At 40.0% G+C, this 16,671-nt stretch overlaps 1 protein-coding gene across 1 annotated transcript in view; it reads right to left on the bottom strand.

Annotated features, from left to right (window-relative positions):
* Nucleotides 1–16,671, bottom strand: part of ACACA (acetyl-CoA carboxylase alpha) — a 335,657-nt gene that overhangs the window by 154,576 nt on the left and 164,410 nt on the right. Inside the window, exons 25-27 of the mRNA XM_006154441.3 lie at nucleotides 13,190–13,314; nucleotides 2,583–2,696; nucleotides 1,260–1,373 (exon numbers count right to left, since the gene is read on the bottom strand). Coding sequence (XP_006154503.1) covers nucleotides 1,260–1,373; nucleotides 2,583–2,696; nucleotides 13,190–13,314 — 353 coding nt within the window. The remainder of the gene's footprint in view (nucleotides 1–1,259; nucleotides 1,374–2,582; nucleotides 2,697–13,189; nucleotides 13,315–16,671) is intronic.

The following is a 16,671-nucleotide window of genomic DNA, read 5'->3' as shown; positions in this document are numbered from 1 at the left end:
TAAATAATTCTTTAAAAAAATAATAGTCAAGTGGGACAAGCAGATGGCATAATGGCTACATTGCTGGACTCCCATTTAGTCAACCACAGTTCGAGTCCCAGACCCGGTGGCTTAAACAGACTCCAGGCATGTGTGCATGCGTGCCCAAGATCCCAAGAGAAAGATAAGGGATTGTGGTGCTTCCATTCCCCTCCGGGGGAGGGGGGAGGGTGATTTCTCACTTTCTATCTCTCTGTCTCTGTCTTTCTGAAGAACGCACCCGCCCTAGAGCAAAAAACCTCTCCAAAGAAAAATTTAAAAAATAATAATAATAATAGTCAAGGTCCTTCTAATGAGTAGTACAATTAGTCAATAAACCCTTATAAAATTGGATCTTTATAAAGCTTAATAGTAAGCATTATAATAAAATTAGATGATACTGAAATAGCTTTGTCTTCAAAAGAGCAACAGCTACTTATGAATACATCTGATTTAAATAGCAGAAATCAAACTGTGCTGCCTCTTAAACCTGGCTTAGAATATTTTCTAGTGACCAGCAGTTGGCGTAATGGCTATGTTGCTAGACTCCAATGTAGTCGACTGTGGTTTGAGTCCTAGACCCAGTGGCTTAAACTCATGTCAGGCACATGTGCATGCTTGCCCAAGATTCCGAGAGGAGAACAGAAGGGATTGCGGCATGGCCATCCCCTTAGGGGGTGATGTGATTTCTCACTTTCTGTCTCTCTGTCAAGCACCTGCGCCCCATAGCAAAAACCTCTCCCCCAACCAAAAAAAAAGAATACTTTCTAGATATAGAGGGACCAGCAGGTGGCGTGGTGGTTGAGGCGCTAGACTTCCATGTGGCCAACTATGGTTCAAGTCCCAGACCTGGTGGCTTCCTTTCTTGCTCTCTCTTTCTCTCTGTCTCTCCCTGGTCAAAACTGAAGAATAATGAAAATAAATAAAAATTAAAAATAAATCTTTAAAAAAATTTTTTTAAAAGAATACTTTCTAAATAAATGCACAAGAGGTAGTCTTCAGTAAGACATTTCTGTCAAGACCGAGCTCCTTGATTTTTAAGCTAACCTGCAATTCTAACAGAATTTTTATGAAAAAATATTCATAACTATAAGTCATTTTAGAAAGCAAGGTATGAAACTTCATTACATGGGAAAATCAAAACTAATTGATTGTTTGATTGTTGCTTAATTAAACTATGCTTGGGAACAGAGTGAACAGGAGTGCAGAGTGGTAGAAGAGGACTGTAGATCCATATATACCTGCAGGTTCTCTATGCAAAACTGATGTCCGTACATGTCGATAGCTGATAGGAAAATAGACTCTACTTGGTTGTGGCGAAGCTCATACGATGGCAAATGGGAAGCAATAAGAACCTAGAGTGAGAGCACAATAAGAGGCATGAGTTCCTGAGGGAGTGATTATTCTAGGCTCCTATTAGGCAGCTCTGATACAAAAGCAATAAATATAAATCTGTAAGTGCAGGCATCAAAGATAAAACAGAGACCAAGTAAAACAACTTCTAGGTCCTGTAACATAAAGCCAGTGCCACCAAATACTGAATCTCAGTTGACTTTCACCATGATTTGCGTTGTGGGCAATTTCCCATGAGGGTGGGGGGAGAGGAGAGAAAACAGCTTCCATCAAGTTCCATCAGTGCATGTGATTTACCATTGCAAAGCTGCTAGTCCTGGGGACTGCATGACTAGCTGTTAATTGGGAAGCAGGTCTGGCAGGGAGCAGCTGTGGGGAAGGTGGATGCAGGCTAGCTAGCCTTTTGCAACTCTGAAGTAGAAAGTAAGATTAGGAAAAGCTGCTTTGACAGCCCCAGGTATTCAGCACCAAGAAGAAGGCGTCAGGAAGCAACACCAATGAGTGTGAGGGGAAGAAAGATCGAAAGCGGTGTCACAAACAAACAGGGACACGGTAGGACCTGAATACCCTCAGCAGGTCACTGAGGGGTTCAATAACTCCGAGTAGTTCAGTGACATGGATACAATTGTGGAGAAAGCAGAAGGTCACTGAACAGCTTCAAATGCTACTTCCTTGTCAGTGCCCATGCACTGAAACACAAAGGGAGCACCAACTCTTCCCTGCTGAAACCTTTTGGAATGGAAATGAAGACTACAGGGTGAAACTAACTGGAGTTCTCTGGGGTTGTTCTGATAGCCTGCGCCTAAAATTCATTTCATTATCTTTCTGCTTTCCACACTTGATTATTTCCTACACACTTAGAAGTTGTCCTGTGCTTCTAAGCTCCCTTTGGGAAGCCAGAAATATTGAGTCTATTTCCTTCCCTCTACCTGACCCTAGTTTACTATCACAAAGCTATTAAGGAGGGTAGGGAATGGTACCAGGATTTTATAACAGGGACAGCTCATGTTTTAAAGAGACTCAGCATTAATCTTTTCCTCTCTCTTTAACAAATACATATCACCCAAAAGCGTTTGTTCTGAGGATATATGTGACACACACAGAAAACTGCACGAACTTTGTAAAGTGATTGAGTAAAAGCTCATTGAGTCCAGGGCTGTCCAACCTATGAAAACCATGTCTGTTTCAAGATAAACAACAAATGTCCTTACCTGGCGTGCTCGAAGTGCCACTTTAGCATTGGTAGTCTTACTGAGTTGAGTTAGCTCTGTGAGGATATTCAGCAGCTCATCAGTGAGAGTAGGGTCCCGGCCACACAGCTGATCCTAATTATTAATGTGAAAAAGAACATACCAGCCGCATTAAAAAGGATTGAGGTGGATAGGACTTTGAAATAGGAAAAAGGAATGAAAACAAAGTAAACATAGCTGGATTAATAAGAAAGGAAAGGGACTAGCAGGTGGCATGGTGGTTAGGGCGCTGGACTCCCACATGGCCAATCACAGTTTGAGTCCTGGACCCAATGGCTTGCTTTCTCACTCTCCCTCTCTCTCATTCTCTGTCCGTCTGGTCAAACTGAAGAAGAAATAAAGTTAAATAAATATTTTTTTTAAAAAAAAGAAAGAAAATGAAACTTCTTTTTCTCTTTATCCTAAACACACGGGTAAAGAAGATCCCAGAGGCGAACCAACAGGTAGTGTAATGGTTGCGTCGCTGGACTCCCATGTAGTTAACCAGTATTTGAGTCCTGGACCCAGTGGCTTAAACTCATGCCAGGTGCATGTGCAGGCATGCACACAAAATCTCAAGAGGAGATGGAGGAGAAGGGATTACAGCATGGCCATTACCCCTCGGGTATGATTTCTCTTTCTCTCCAGTAAGCTCACTCATGCACGCTATGGCAAAAAAAAAATCTTTAAAAGAAAGAAAGGAAGAAAGATTGATCCCAGAGGAAGTTGGTCATAAGGGGAAGCAACCCAAATCCCTTATTCATTCAGATTCAAAATTCTTAATGTATTTCTTTATAAATTAACATGCAGAAGAAATCATCAGAGACTAGCAAAGGGGGTCAAGGGACTTCTAAGTGAGATATAACAGATGATGTCTCAAAGTTTTAAGAGTTTTTAAATATATTGGGACTAAAGGGCTTTCTGTTTTCTCTCCCATTCTTGGAAAGAAGGTAGAATAAGGCAAAAGGAACCACCTGGTGGTTTTCATTCTGCAAACCAAATGTTCAGCATCCCCGGAGGATGCAAAACAGAAACACAAGAAAAAATTATGCATTTACAAAACACATTAACTAAAAATGACATCTCATATTCTACCATATTTGTACCTCAAATCATTTATTCTTTTTCTGTATTAGGAATCATTCCATAATATTTAAACATTATGAACCTGTGGGCCGGTAGGTGGCGCGGCGTGGTGGTTAAGGGTGCGGGACTCCCACAAGGCTGACCGCGATTCAAGTCCCAGAACTGGCAGCTTGCTTTCTTACTTTCTCTCTCTCTCTCTCTGTGTCCCTCTCTGATCAAATTAAAATAAATAAATAAATTTAAATAATTTTTTTAAAAATAAAATAAAAAATAAACATGAGTCCTTGGCTGAATTTGAGGGGGAATAAAAACAAGCTCCTACTTTAGAATCCATGGTTTATTCAGTATTGGGTCCACGCTACCAAAGCTTAAAAAATGATAAAACAAATCTTTATCATATTTTGAAAGAAATATTTCTAGTAGTGTCTAGTAGAATGTCCGTTTACCCCTAAATTCATCCATTATCCATGAATTTTCATCTAAGCTGAAAAAAACTATAGATGCAGTTTGCATAAATGTCTGTCTTACACTTTTTCTAAAACCCCTCCTATGTTCTATATCACAAGTTAAATGTTTGGGAACTCAACAGCATTATGCTGGAAAAGGGGTTCTCGAACTTTTTTTTCTGAGAAAAAATAATTTAGAAAATGGGATTCTGGTTCATCAATCTGCTAATGAGAGGTTTGCTCTAATTGCACAGGATCATAATAATAGTAGGTCTTATAGCTACAAAAATGCAAGTATTGCTTTCATTCATTTAACACAGGAAACTCATTCACTTGAGTGAAAAACACATAAAGCTCCTATTAAAGTGAAGATAAATCCAGGATGCTGTTGAATATATAGTTACAGATTAGAGGACCTGTTCCACATATTCTAGCATGGTAGTTGAGGCAGCTGGAACCCACATGGCCAACTGTGTGCCTGAAGTCCTGGACCCTGCAGCTTGAAAACCACACTGGGTGCATGTGTGTCTGTGCCTAGAATTCTAAGAGGACAGCAGAGAAAGGACTGTGGTGTGGTCATCTCCCTGGAGGGTGATGCTTTCATTTTTCTCTATCTCCCTCTCTATCTCTCTTCAGCAAGCACACATGTCCTATAGCAAACTGAAAAAAAAAGAAAAGAAAAAAGCACAGAGGAGGGAGAAAAATGAAATTAATTCTCATCTTTTCCTGAGAACTAATGAGCAAAATATAATTTCAAGGGAATATGTAAAATCATCAGAGATGATCATAAAAAGATAGAAGAAAAGGACAAATAAGTAAGAGTAGGTAGGGAAACCAAGATACCTTTTCCCACCCAAATCGCTCTTTTCCTAATGTTGCCAATAGAGCAAACATATTCCTGATATATATTTTAAAGAGTTTTGCTATGGTGCATATGCACTCACTAGAGAAAGACAAAGAATGAAAATGAGAAATTACTCCCTGGAGGGATGGCCACACCACAATCCCTCCTCCTCCATTCTCCTTTCAGGATTTTGGATAAGCGCACACGCGAACAGTGAGGTTTTCAAACTGTCAGGTCCAGAACTCAAACCGCAGTTGGCCATGAGGGGGAGTCTAGCACCTTAACCTCTATGGCACCTGCTGATTTTTCCTAATATATATATATATATTTTTTTTTTTGAGAGGTTTTGGCTATAGAGCATGTGCGTTCGCCAGACAGACAGAGAGAGACAGAGAGACAGAAAGCAAGAAATCACCCCCCAGGGGGGATGGCCACGCCGCAATCCCTTCTCCTCTATTCTCCTCTCGGAATCTTTGGCACGCACGCATACGCGCCCGGCGTGAGTTTTAAGCCACTAGGTCCGGGACTCGAACCGCGGTCGGCTACATGGGAATTCAACGACATAGCCATTACACTAACTGCTAGTCCCGCCTAATATATTTAATGCAGTCATCAGGAACCAATTGAAATGTTTGAAAACACAAGAAATGTTCCATGTAATACAACTCAGCTCTTCTATAAATAGCACAACTGAAGTCTAAACAATTTTAAAAAAGTCAATATGACAAAATAAGAAAACTAGTTGCCCCCCAACCCAAATCAGATTTCACATGGAATGTTTTCCCTTTAAAGGAAATCTAACTTCATACCCAATGGCTTGAAAATCACACCTGGCATATGTACATACATGCCCAAACTCCAGAGAGAATAGAGTAGAAGGGATTGCAGCATGGCCATCTGCCCTAGGGGGTGAGTTCTCACTTTCCCACTCTCTCTCTCTCTCTGGCAAGCAGTCATGTTCTGTGGTTAAAAAAAAAAAAAAAGAAAAGAAAAAGAAAAGAAAAGAAAAGAAAAAGAAAAAGAAAAAGAAAAACCTAAAAAAAAAAAAAAGAGCTATAACTTTACCTTCGATTAAACTAAAAGAAAATTGAATTATCTTTTTGGTCAACTATAAATTATTTTCTAAATTTAAAAACTAAGCAAAGTAAAACATACAAAACCACTTTTTTTAAAACCACATTACATCTCTTCACTATGAGAGAATGAGAATGGGAAAGAGGATAGGGAAAAAGATACAGCATCTGTAAGAAAAATAAACTATGAAAATCAGAAAAAAGGAAAGTAAAATAATTATTTGTTTATGACTACAAGTTGACAACTTGTATCACAAGTTGTAGTATCCTTGTGATACATTACAGAAATCAGATCTTTCTGAGACATAAAATATCAAACACGGTATGAATAAATCACTACTTCAAGATTTCCCTTCAAATATTATTTTCTCCACTTTCATCATTAATACTTAGAAAAAGATTGGCAATAAAAAATTATATGTAGAATAACTTTCTCTATCCAAACTGTCCTTATCTTAGACATGATAATCTGGTCTTCAAAGAAACCACCAGGGTTCTTCAGAACCAACCATCCTAAGATGCAAACGTCCAACAGGAGGCTTACAGGTCTCTATCCCAGGAACAAGCTTTCCTTGGGAACTGGACAGACCAATAATCTTGGTGACTATTTTATAATAATACCATTAGAAGGTAACTATGCCGGGACCAGCAGTTGGTGTAATGGCTATGTTGCTGGACTCCCATGTAGTCGACCACAGTTCAAGTCCTGGACCCAGAGGTTTAAACTCACACCAGGCACATGCGTGCATGCCCAATAGAATGGAGGAGAAAGGACTGCGGTGTGGCTATCCCACCTGGGGGGTGATGTGATTTCTCACTTTCTGTCTGTCTTTGTCTTTCTGGTGAGCACACATGCCCTATAGCAAAAAAAAAAAAAAACCTCTCCAAAAAAAGAAAAATAGGTAACTATGTCAACAGATGCATTTTCTAAACATTAAAACGTGAATCCTGGCTCCAGTGGCTTAAAAAACACATGTGTATGCATGTTCAATATTCCGACAGGATGGAGAGGTAGAGGAGGAGGATTGTGCTATCACCTTGCCTCTGTAGGGGATACTTTCACCATCTCTTCTGCCTCTCTGTCTTTCTGGCGAGCCTACACACATTCTGACCCCCCACCCCCCACCCCCAAAAAAAAAGATTCACTTAAAGAAACTACCTAGCCAGTGGCATGGTGATTAAGGGAGCTGGATTCAACATGGCCAACTATGACACTCAGAGTCCCAGCCCTAGTGGCCAGAGAAACATGCAGAGCATTTTTGCATGTGTGCCCAAAATTCCAAAAGAAGGGAAAGGGTAGAGGAGAAGGGACTGTAGTGTGACCATTTCCCACAAGGGTACTTTTCCCTCCCTTTCTCGTTTTGTCTCTTTAGTGAGTGTGTATACCCTCTAGCAAAAAAAAAAAATTTTTTTTAGAAATTTTTGCCTAAGGGTACATGTGCTCACCAGAGAGACAGAGACAGTGAGAAGGAAAGTAAGAAGTCACCCCCCAAGAGGATGGTCCCGCTGCAATCTCTTCTTTTCTTAGATCCTGGGCACGCATGCATGCACATGTGCCTGATGTGATTTTCAAACCACTGGGTCTGGGACTTAAACACAGTCTGCCATGTGGGAGTCTAGCAATGTAACTGCTACGCCATCTGTTGGACCCATTGGCAAAAAGCAAAAAACAAAAACAAAAATAAAAACAGGGACCAGCAGTTAGCATAGTGGCTATGTTGCTGGACTCCCATGTAGTCCACCGTGGTTTGAGTCCCAGGCCCAGTGGCTTAAATTCATGCTGGGTGCGTGTGTGTATGTGCCCAAGATCTTGAGAGGAGAATGAAGGAGAAGGATTACAGCGTGGCCATCTCCCCTAGGGGGTGATTTCTCACTTTCCACCTCTCTGTCTCTCTCTTTCTGGCGGAAAAATAAAAAGATTGTTACAACAGTTATTTCTTACTTTTTTTTAAAGAGGTTTTTGCTATAGGGTGCGTGTGCTCGCCAGACAGACAGAGACAGAGAGACGGAAAGTGAGAAATCACTCCACAGGGGGGATGGCCACGCTGCAATCCCTTCTCCTCCATTCTCCTCTCGGGATCTTGGGCACGCACGCACACGCACCCGCCATAAGGTTTAAGCCACCCAGTCTGGGACGTGAACCACGGTCAACTATGTGGGAGTCCAGCGACATAGCCATTACGCTAACTGTTGGTCCCTATTTCTTACTTTTATTCCTGCCTAGATGGTTGGTAACTACAGGGAATATTTTGGATTTGCAGAAATGTAACAAAAATGCTTAAATGTCAAATCTATAGTCAAAGTTATGTAGCTGATTGACAGAAAATCCCAAAATAATGCAACTTGACCTTAGCATCCTAGGTATTAAAAATGCCTCTGAAGAGGGCCAACAGGTAGCATGGTGATTAAGCCACTAGATTCCCACATTGCCCACTGTGGTTCAAGTCCTGGACCCAGAGGATTGAAAATTATGCCAGGCATGTGTGCGTGAGTACCCAAAATCATGAGAAGAAATTAGAATTGGAGATGAAGGGACTGTAGCATAGCTATTCCCCCTGTAGAGGGTGAGTTCTCATGTTTCCTCTCTCTCTCTTTCTGGTGAGCCCACATGCCCTATGGCAAAAACAAAACTTGCCTCTGAAGAAGGTGATAGGAAATCAACAGAATGTTTCTTTTTTTTTTTTTTTTGGAGAGGTTTTCGCTATAGGGTGCGTGCACTCGCCAGACAGACAGAGAGAGACATAGAGACAGAAAGCAAGAAATCACCCCCCAGGGGGGATGGTCACGCCGCAATCCCTTCTCCTCCATTCTCCTCTCTGGATCTTGGGCACGCACGCACACGCGCCCGGCGTGAGTTTTAAGCCACCGGGTCCGGGACTTGAACTGCGGTCGACTACGTGGGAGTCCAGCGACATAGCCATTACGCTAACTGCTGGTTCCCAACAGAATGTTTCTTTATAAGCAGTGCTCTCAAGATAATGACTACTGTTCAAGTGGGTGAGGCACTAATTCCAGTATCAGCAATGAACTGGTAGCTTCTTCCATTCACCCTTGGACATTCCAAAGACGGCATGGAAGAGGTTTAACAAGAAATTGTTAAAACACCCTTATTCAATAAACCTTAGGAGTCACTGAGAAGGACTTTTCTTCTTACATATTGGACAAAATTACTTGCAATCATGTTAAGAGGAGGAAGGAAAGGCACTATGAGCATTTAAAATGTCCCTGTCTAAACCAAACCAGAGGATCATGTGCCCAAAACAGCATTACTCATACAGAAGCACAGTTTATCATGTCCATGTAGACCATTATCAAAAATAAGATTTAAACAGTGAGGATAGACTACTACACAACATCAAAGTGGCGATAGGCAGAGCCAGCAGGTGGCATAGTGGTTAAGGCACTGGACTCCCAAGTGGCCAACCAAGGTTCAAGTCCCAGACCCTGCAGCTTGAAACTCATGCTGGTCGCGTGTGTGTGCACGTGTGTGCCCAAAATCCCAAGAGAAGAATGAAGGAAAAGGGACTGCACCATGGCCATTCCTCCTATGGGGTGATTTCTAACTTTCTCTCTCTGTGTCTCGCTCTGTGTCTCCAGCAAGTGCACACACCCTATAGCAAAAATCTCTCTAAAAAATAAAGTGGTGATAGGATATATACATTGCCATCTATTAAGTCGCCTGGAAAGTCATGCCATATTTTCCTGTTTTTCTATGCAAAAAAATGCATCATGACTTTCCCAACAACACAATAGCTATGAGGATGCAACTGATACTCTTTTAATTTGTACCAAATAGCTTAATGAGGTTAATGATTCCCTTAAATGTCTCTAAGCAAACATAAACAATGTTATGAGTTCTGAGTTTTTTCCCATAAAATTAAATTTAAAAGAATTTTTTAAAAAGAAATTTACTACTGGCCCTCTAGACTTTTCTTCTATTGTGTTACAATGTTTCTCCAAAAAAAAAGACTTGTAAGGACGTTAGCCTTTTACTTCTATTTTGCTTTCCGCATAGGGTAAAAGATTGGAAGAAACTTGTTCAAGAGTGCTAGAGACAGCTTACCTCCAGACAAGACATGCTAATGCCTGGAGAAGAACATGTCCTTTCACTGGAGCAGCCCACAGCCTAGGACACTGACTCATGGAAGCCTGATTTTCTTGATCCTTTCCTCTAGGTTTGAAAGCCCCAGAAACCATCATCCAGCTCAGCAAAGCACACTATCAACATTCTTCTTCTAGAAAGCAGAGATTGGAATGTTGGGCAAATAACTACCAGGCAGAAAGCCAAGATAAGGAGAGACAGGGGACCAACAGAGAACACAAGCTGGGCAAATTGAAATGCTACCATGTCCAGGCAACATCTGTAAAAGACAATAAGACCTGCAGAAAGAATAATCTAAACAACTAAGACAGCCCTTACCAGCCACTGCTATTAATGCAGACATGGAGGAAGGACCATTGTTCAAGAAGAAAAGAGGAAGACATGTATGACATTTGGTAATATCAGATCAGAATGAAGTGCCTTCTGAGCTTTTATCCCTCTTTGATAAGTCATTGCTACCTGGCCCTGAGCTCAACCGTATGTATCAATTAACTTCTTGATTTCCAGATCTTTAAAATGGGGTAAAAAACCTGATATTTCCAATAAAATTAATGAATTGAAAGCCTATTAAGTTTACCGAGTCCTGTTTTATTTTTTAAAGAAAATATGAAAATGCCAAAATTAAGAAAAGAACAAATTCGGCTTCCTGAATAACACTTTCATTCCTCCTCCTCCTCCCCCCCTTCTTTCTCCTCTGTTCTATTCATCCAAACCTAAACTCTCTGAAACAGCTCTTTTCTCCAAAGAGCTCAGTCTGTTGGGAAGAAAGTTTGGGTCCTATCCATGCAGGTAAGAAGTAATCAGAATGACAAGGAGGAGGGGGGGAGAACAGCAGCAAGTCAGAGTCCCATTGGCTTCTGCCTGTCCTGACTGGCAAAAGCAGAAAGCAAAGCCTCAAACCAGTCCTCTGACAGGGCCCAACGCCTCTGCAGCACCCCCCGTGTAATTACACACTTGAGTGACTGGACTCTGAAGAAAATTGAAGGCCTGAGCTCCGAACAGCTGCCATTTTCTCTCTCCATCACACCAGCGTGATTACTTGAGAAATGAACAGCCCCGGCTCAAAGCTACTCCAGAATTCTCAGAGGAAATATGGCTCCGTGTTCCAATAATGAGATTCTTAAGGCAAGCGTTACTTACAATCACTCCGCAAAAGGAGCGAGCCGAGCCCCTATATCTTACAAATTAGAATTTAAGAAACCCAGCGACAGTCTTGGACGATCATTACTCTTCTGCTGCTCCAAGGATTCTGGGCTTTGGTCTATTTTTAGTGCAGAAAAGTGTTAAGTTCTTATAAAGGTAATCATAATAAGGTAAAAAAAAAACTCACCATAATTAGCTTCCTGTAAAGCAAATTTCACCCCATTTTAGGTCCACACTGATGGATTCTTCTACCCCCTCCCCATTATTACCCTTTTCTGCCAGAAAGTCCTGGCTTTATCTAAATGAGAATTTATAATCCTTGCATTAAAATTATTTAAAGAATCTAAACAGTCAAGAAATTTTTCCCTCTTTTGACTGAGAAAAAATTTAGACAATTGCTATCGGTGATATCATTTATTTGCTGAAACCTGTGACTTCGGGAAGTAGACATATTGCATATGTGCTGAATACGTTTTTCTCTCTCATAACATCTTGTTTCTCCACTACCTAGACATTCTAGGGTAGCAAAGGTAATGAACTCTCCCTGTAAATAGATATTTCTTCAAAGTTTCTAGTCTAAAAAATGGTATATCCTTTAGAGTTAACTAGGTAGGCAGACAATTGAATCACACTGCTGTTAACCAAACATGTGAGGTAGTTTTCCTTCATTCTGAAGTACAAAATAACAAATGGCAGTGGACATTTATGGTTTGTTTTTTTGCTCCAAGAGGAAATAATGGAATTAAAGTACCAAGGATGCTAATTCTATAAAGGGACAATAAAGGAATCCCTAGAAGTAAAAAAGTACCATAGTCCCCCAGAAGACAAACATGTAACAACAAGGGAACTGCTCAAGACATGGGGTGAGGGACAAAGAACAGTCCAGCTATTCTCTGATTCCAAGAATTAACTCAACCAGAAAAATCTAGGAGTGAAGGACTTGCAAATCATCTTTAAAAACCCTTAGGTCCATAATAATGTTACCCATTGGTTAAACGTACATTTTAGTCCAGTTACCATTCCCTAGTCTCACTCCTCATTACCACTTTCTACTAATTCTTTTTTTTTAAGCAATTTTATTATTATCATTGTTGCCAGAGGGTACTTATTGCCAGAGAGAGAGAGTGAGAGAGAGAGAGAAAGAGAATTCCCCAGTGGAATGTGGTCATGCTGCAATTTTTTTTTCTCTATTTCTCCTTACTATCAGGATCTTGGGCACATGAACACATATGCCTTTCAGTCACCAGGGCTGAGATGCAAAGCATAGTTTTCCTGCTTCCAACATATAGTACTTAACCACTGGCCAGCCTTCTACTAATTCGTACATTACTAGATTATGGAAACAAAATCATGTACTACCAGTTCAACAATCTGAGATTAGATTTTTCACATAAATAACATAAAAAGGAATAAAAAATGCAGAATAAATTTAAAGTATTTTTAAGTGGGGAAGGATATTAATAAATTTCTAACCATTTTGGTTTTTTCTTTTTACATTTTTGACATGAGAGCCATTACTTTTATCTATGGAACTAAAAAGAGTTCAAATGAAAGAGTACATTGACTAGATAACATTAATCTAATGTTATCTAGCTAATCCTTAATGTCATGGTGACAACAGAATGGGAAAGCATTGGGCATTTCTAAATAGCATCAAGAGATATGAGTTCCTATGCAAGATTATATGCAAATTATCCAGAATAGTCCTTTCCTAACTAAAGCAGTTTCCTTCAGATCAAGGACATGATCTGTTCATCCACAACCCAAGATCCACTCATCCCGTAATTACAAAAAACAATAGTTTTTCCTTTGGCCACAGCCATCAGAAGGAACAAATATTTTTTCGCATATCATCATCCATCCTGATAAGTTCGGTTCTGAGAAATGGTACTCACAATAAGCATTGTGACCAGAAGATTCTTCTTGGTGACTTGTGCATGAGAGAAGATGTAGTTCAGTACAGTGTTCATGTCACTCTTATTCTCTTCCCGAAGGGCAAACACGCATTTGTCATAATGACCTGTAAGTAGCAAAAAGAATTGGTCTTCCACTTATGTACAAATGTTCACATTTATGTGCTCTTTGTTTATTTGTTAGCATTGCTAATTTGCCTGGTGAGTAATGAAAGAAAACCCCTAAAGAATTTTCTTGGTAGTGCGGTTCAGTAAAAGGGACACTGGACTGAGGAGTAAGGCAATCTGAACATAAGACCTGAGCTTAAGACCTAGCTGTTACTAATTTACTATGTACCCCTGGAGAAATCATTTTACCTTCTGGACCTTAATTTCATTATTATTTTTTTAACTTTATTTATCATTACTTTCCAATTTGACTAGAGAGAGGAAGGAAGTTGTCAGGTCTGGGACTTGAACCATGATTGACCATGTGGAGTCTAGCACCTTTAACCACCATGCCACCAGTCAGTCCCATCATTAATATTTTTTTAAAGAGAAAATTTTTGCTATATGGTATACACACTTGCCAGAGAGACAGAGAAGAGAGACAAAAAATGAGAAATCACCCCACGGAATGGCCATGCTGCAATTCCTTCTCTAGTCTCCTCTTGGGATCCTGGGCATGCACACACATGTGCCTGGTATGAGTAAAGCCACTGGGTCTGGGGCTTGAACCACAGTTGAGTATGTGGAAGTCCAGCAACATAACCGTTACATCATCTACTGTCCCACATTCCATTATTTTTTAAAACTTGGGGACAGGGACCAGCAGATGGCACAGCAGTTACATTGTTAGATTCCCAGATGGCCGACCGCAGCTCAAGTCCTGGACCTGGTAGTTTGAAAATCACACTGAGCATGTGTGCATGCATGCCAGGATACCGGGAGGAGAATGGAGGAGAAGGGATTGTGGCGTGGCCATCTCCCCCAACCCTGGGGAATGATTTCTCACTTTTTCTCTCACTGCCTGCCTCTCCCTCCCTCTCCCTCTCTCTCTGTCTCTCTCTGTCTCTCTCTCTCTCTTTCTCTCTCTTCCCCCATCCTCCTCCCAGGGTTGCACACACCCTAAGGAAAAAAACTTAAAAAAAAAAAAAAAAATTGGGAGATGAGGGTGTACCTTAAAGACTGAGAAGCTGGGGATAATTCCAATCCCAGTTTTACTCTAAACACTCTCATTTAGCTTCCTGAAATGATCTCCTTAGAAGAGAGGGTTATGTTGCATTAAAAAAGAGTATTTTGTAAATGCCATTATCATTAAACTTGAATTCCAAACCTCAATCAAGTAGAAACAAACTAAGGAGAATTCTGAGTTAAGTCAAAAGGGATGTAGGGTAACTATAGTTATATACATTTTCCACAACCTTCCATAAGGCACCAGAAGCAGGTTACTTTCAAGCAAGAAAGCTATATTTTGCAGCAGAAGCAAAAGCGTCAATTATACTGTAGTGACACCTACCATGGGATATAAGATATATTCCATTCTTTACAAAATAGCTTACCTCAGAATTAAATTTCCAAGTAAGGAAAATTAATATTTGAATATTCTCAAGCGTCAGAATTTTACAAAATCATGAAAATACTAAAGGATTATCACCTTAGCTCGGAATGCCATGTTAAATTACAAACAGAACAGTGGCATTCAAACTGCATTATCCTAGTTTCCTAGAGTACTGAGTACATTACGCCAGCACAACTCTGCTTTTATCTATTTTAAATATTAAAGAGATTTATATAGCAATTTTTTAATGAAACTAAGATATAATTTTTTAAAATAGTGCATTAAATATTAAGAGAACTGCTAATTTCATAAAAGATCCATTTAGAACAAAATGAGAGCTGTTTAAAAATGGTTGTCCTATTTAAATTCATTATGTCCTTATACTGAGACTTAGCTTTGAGGTGACAACAGAAATGTATTTTGGCAATAGGAAACTGGAAGAATATATTTACCCAAGGTAGGCAGACACTAACAGAAAGAAAGCAATGATATCAGGTGCTCCCTTCCAAAAAAACTTTTGTTAAGTACATAAATGGAAGAATATATAAAATTATTATAAAATTATAATACCAGTTGAAATAAACATCCAAGTTATTCAATTAAAGCTACTAAAAATATTTTTTTAAGGTGTTTGCCATGGGGACATGTGCTTGCCAGAGAATAAAAAAGTCAATGAGAATGAAAGTAAGAAATCACCTTCTTGGAGGATGGCCACACCACAATCCCTTTTCCTCTATTCTCCTCCTGGGATTTTGGGCATACACACACATGAGCCAGCCATGATTTTCAAGCCACCAGGTCCAAGACTCAAACAATGGTTGACCATGTGGAAGTCTGGCTTCTTAAGCACCCTCCCACCTGCTGGCCCCAAATCTACTAAATTTTAATTGAACATATTTAGTGTCTTTGAAGACACTTGTATATTCCTCTTCAGAAACAACTATGATGCCAAATATTATGCTACTCATTCTTTTACTTTTATCTACATTTATCATCGATATATATATATATTTAGTTTTTTTTCCTGTTTTTGAACTTGATAAAAATGGAATCACTGTGTCTACATGTAATTTTTCTACAATTTTAGTTCCTCAACATTCTATTTTTTAGATGTTTTGAGGTTCATCCTTCTTGTTCATGCACCTAGATTCATCCATTTTCACTGCTGTATAATCATTTTTAGGAATATACTATAATTCAATGATCTTTCTCCCAGTATATATTTAGACTATTCCCTGTCTTCTTTACCATTTTTTTTTTTGAGAGTTTTTTGCTATAGGGCGCATGCGCTCACCAGACAGACAGAGATAGAGAGACAGAAAGCGAGAAATCAAACCCTAGGGGGGATGGCCATACCTCAATCCCTTCTCCTCTATTCCCCTTTCGGGATCTTGGGCACACATGCACACGCACCTGGCGTGAGTTTTAAGCCACCAGGTACGGGACTCAAACCGCGGTCGACTACATGGGATTCCAGCGACATAGCCATTACACTAACTGCTGGTCCCTTTACTATTATGAATAATACTGCAACAGTAGTCCTGTATATGTCTCCTAATAAACATGTACAAGAGTATCTGTAAAGTATAGTACTAAGGAACAGAATTATCAGGTTGATTGAATATAAATCAGTTCAACTTTATTATGTACTGACAAACTGTTTTCCAAAGTGCTTGTACCAATTTACACTTTCACTTATAGAAATAGTAAAAGATAAAGAGGTGAGTTTAAGGGACCAGCAGTTAGCGTAATGGCTATGTCGTTGGACTCCCATGTGGTCGACTGTGGTTCGCATCCTGGACCTGGTGGCTTGAAACTCATGCTGGGCGTGTGTGCGTGCCCAAGATCCTGAGAGGAGAACAGAGAAGGGATTGCGGTGTGGCCATCCCCCCAGGGGGTGATTTCTTGCTTTCTGTCTCTCTGT

This window comes from Tupaia chinensis, unplaced genomic scaffold, assembly GCF_000334495.1.
Source record: "Tupaia chinensis unplaced genomic scaffold, TupChi_1.0 Scaffold000407_4, whole genome shotgun sequence".
NCBI classification, from domain to species: domain Eukaryota; kingdom Metazoa; phylum Chordata; class Mammalia; order Scandentia; family Tupaiidae; genus Tupaia; species Tupaia belangeri.
The sequence above is the reverse complement of the archived record's forward strand: the minus strand, read 5'-3'. Positions and strand labels throughout refer to the sequence as shown.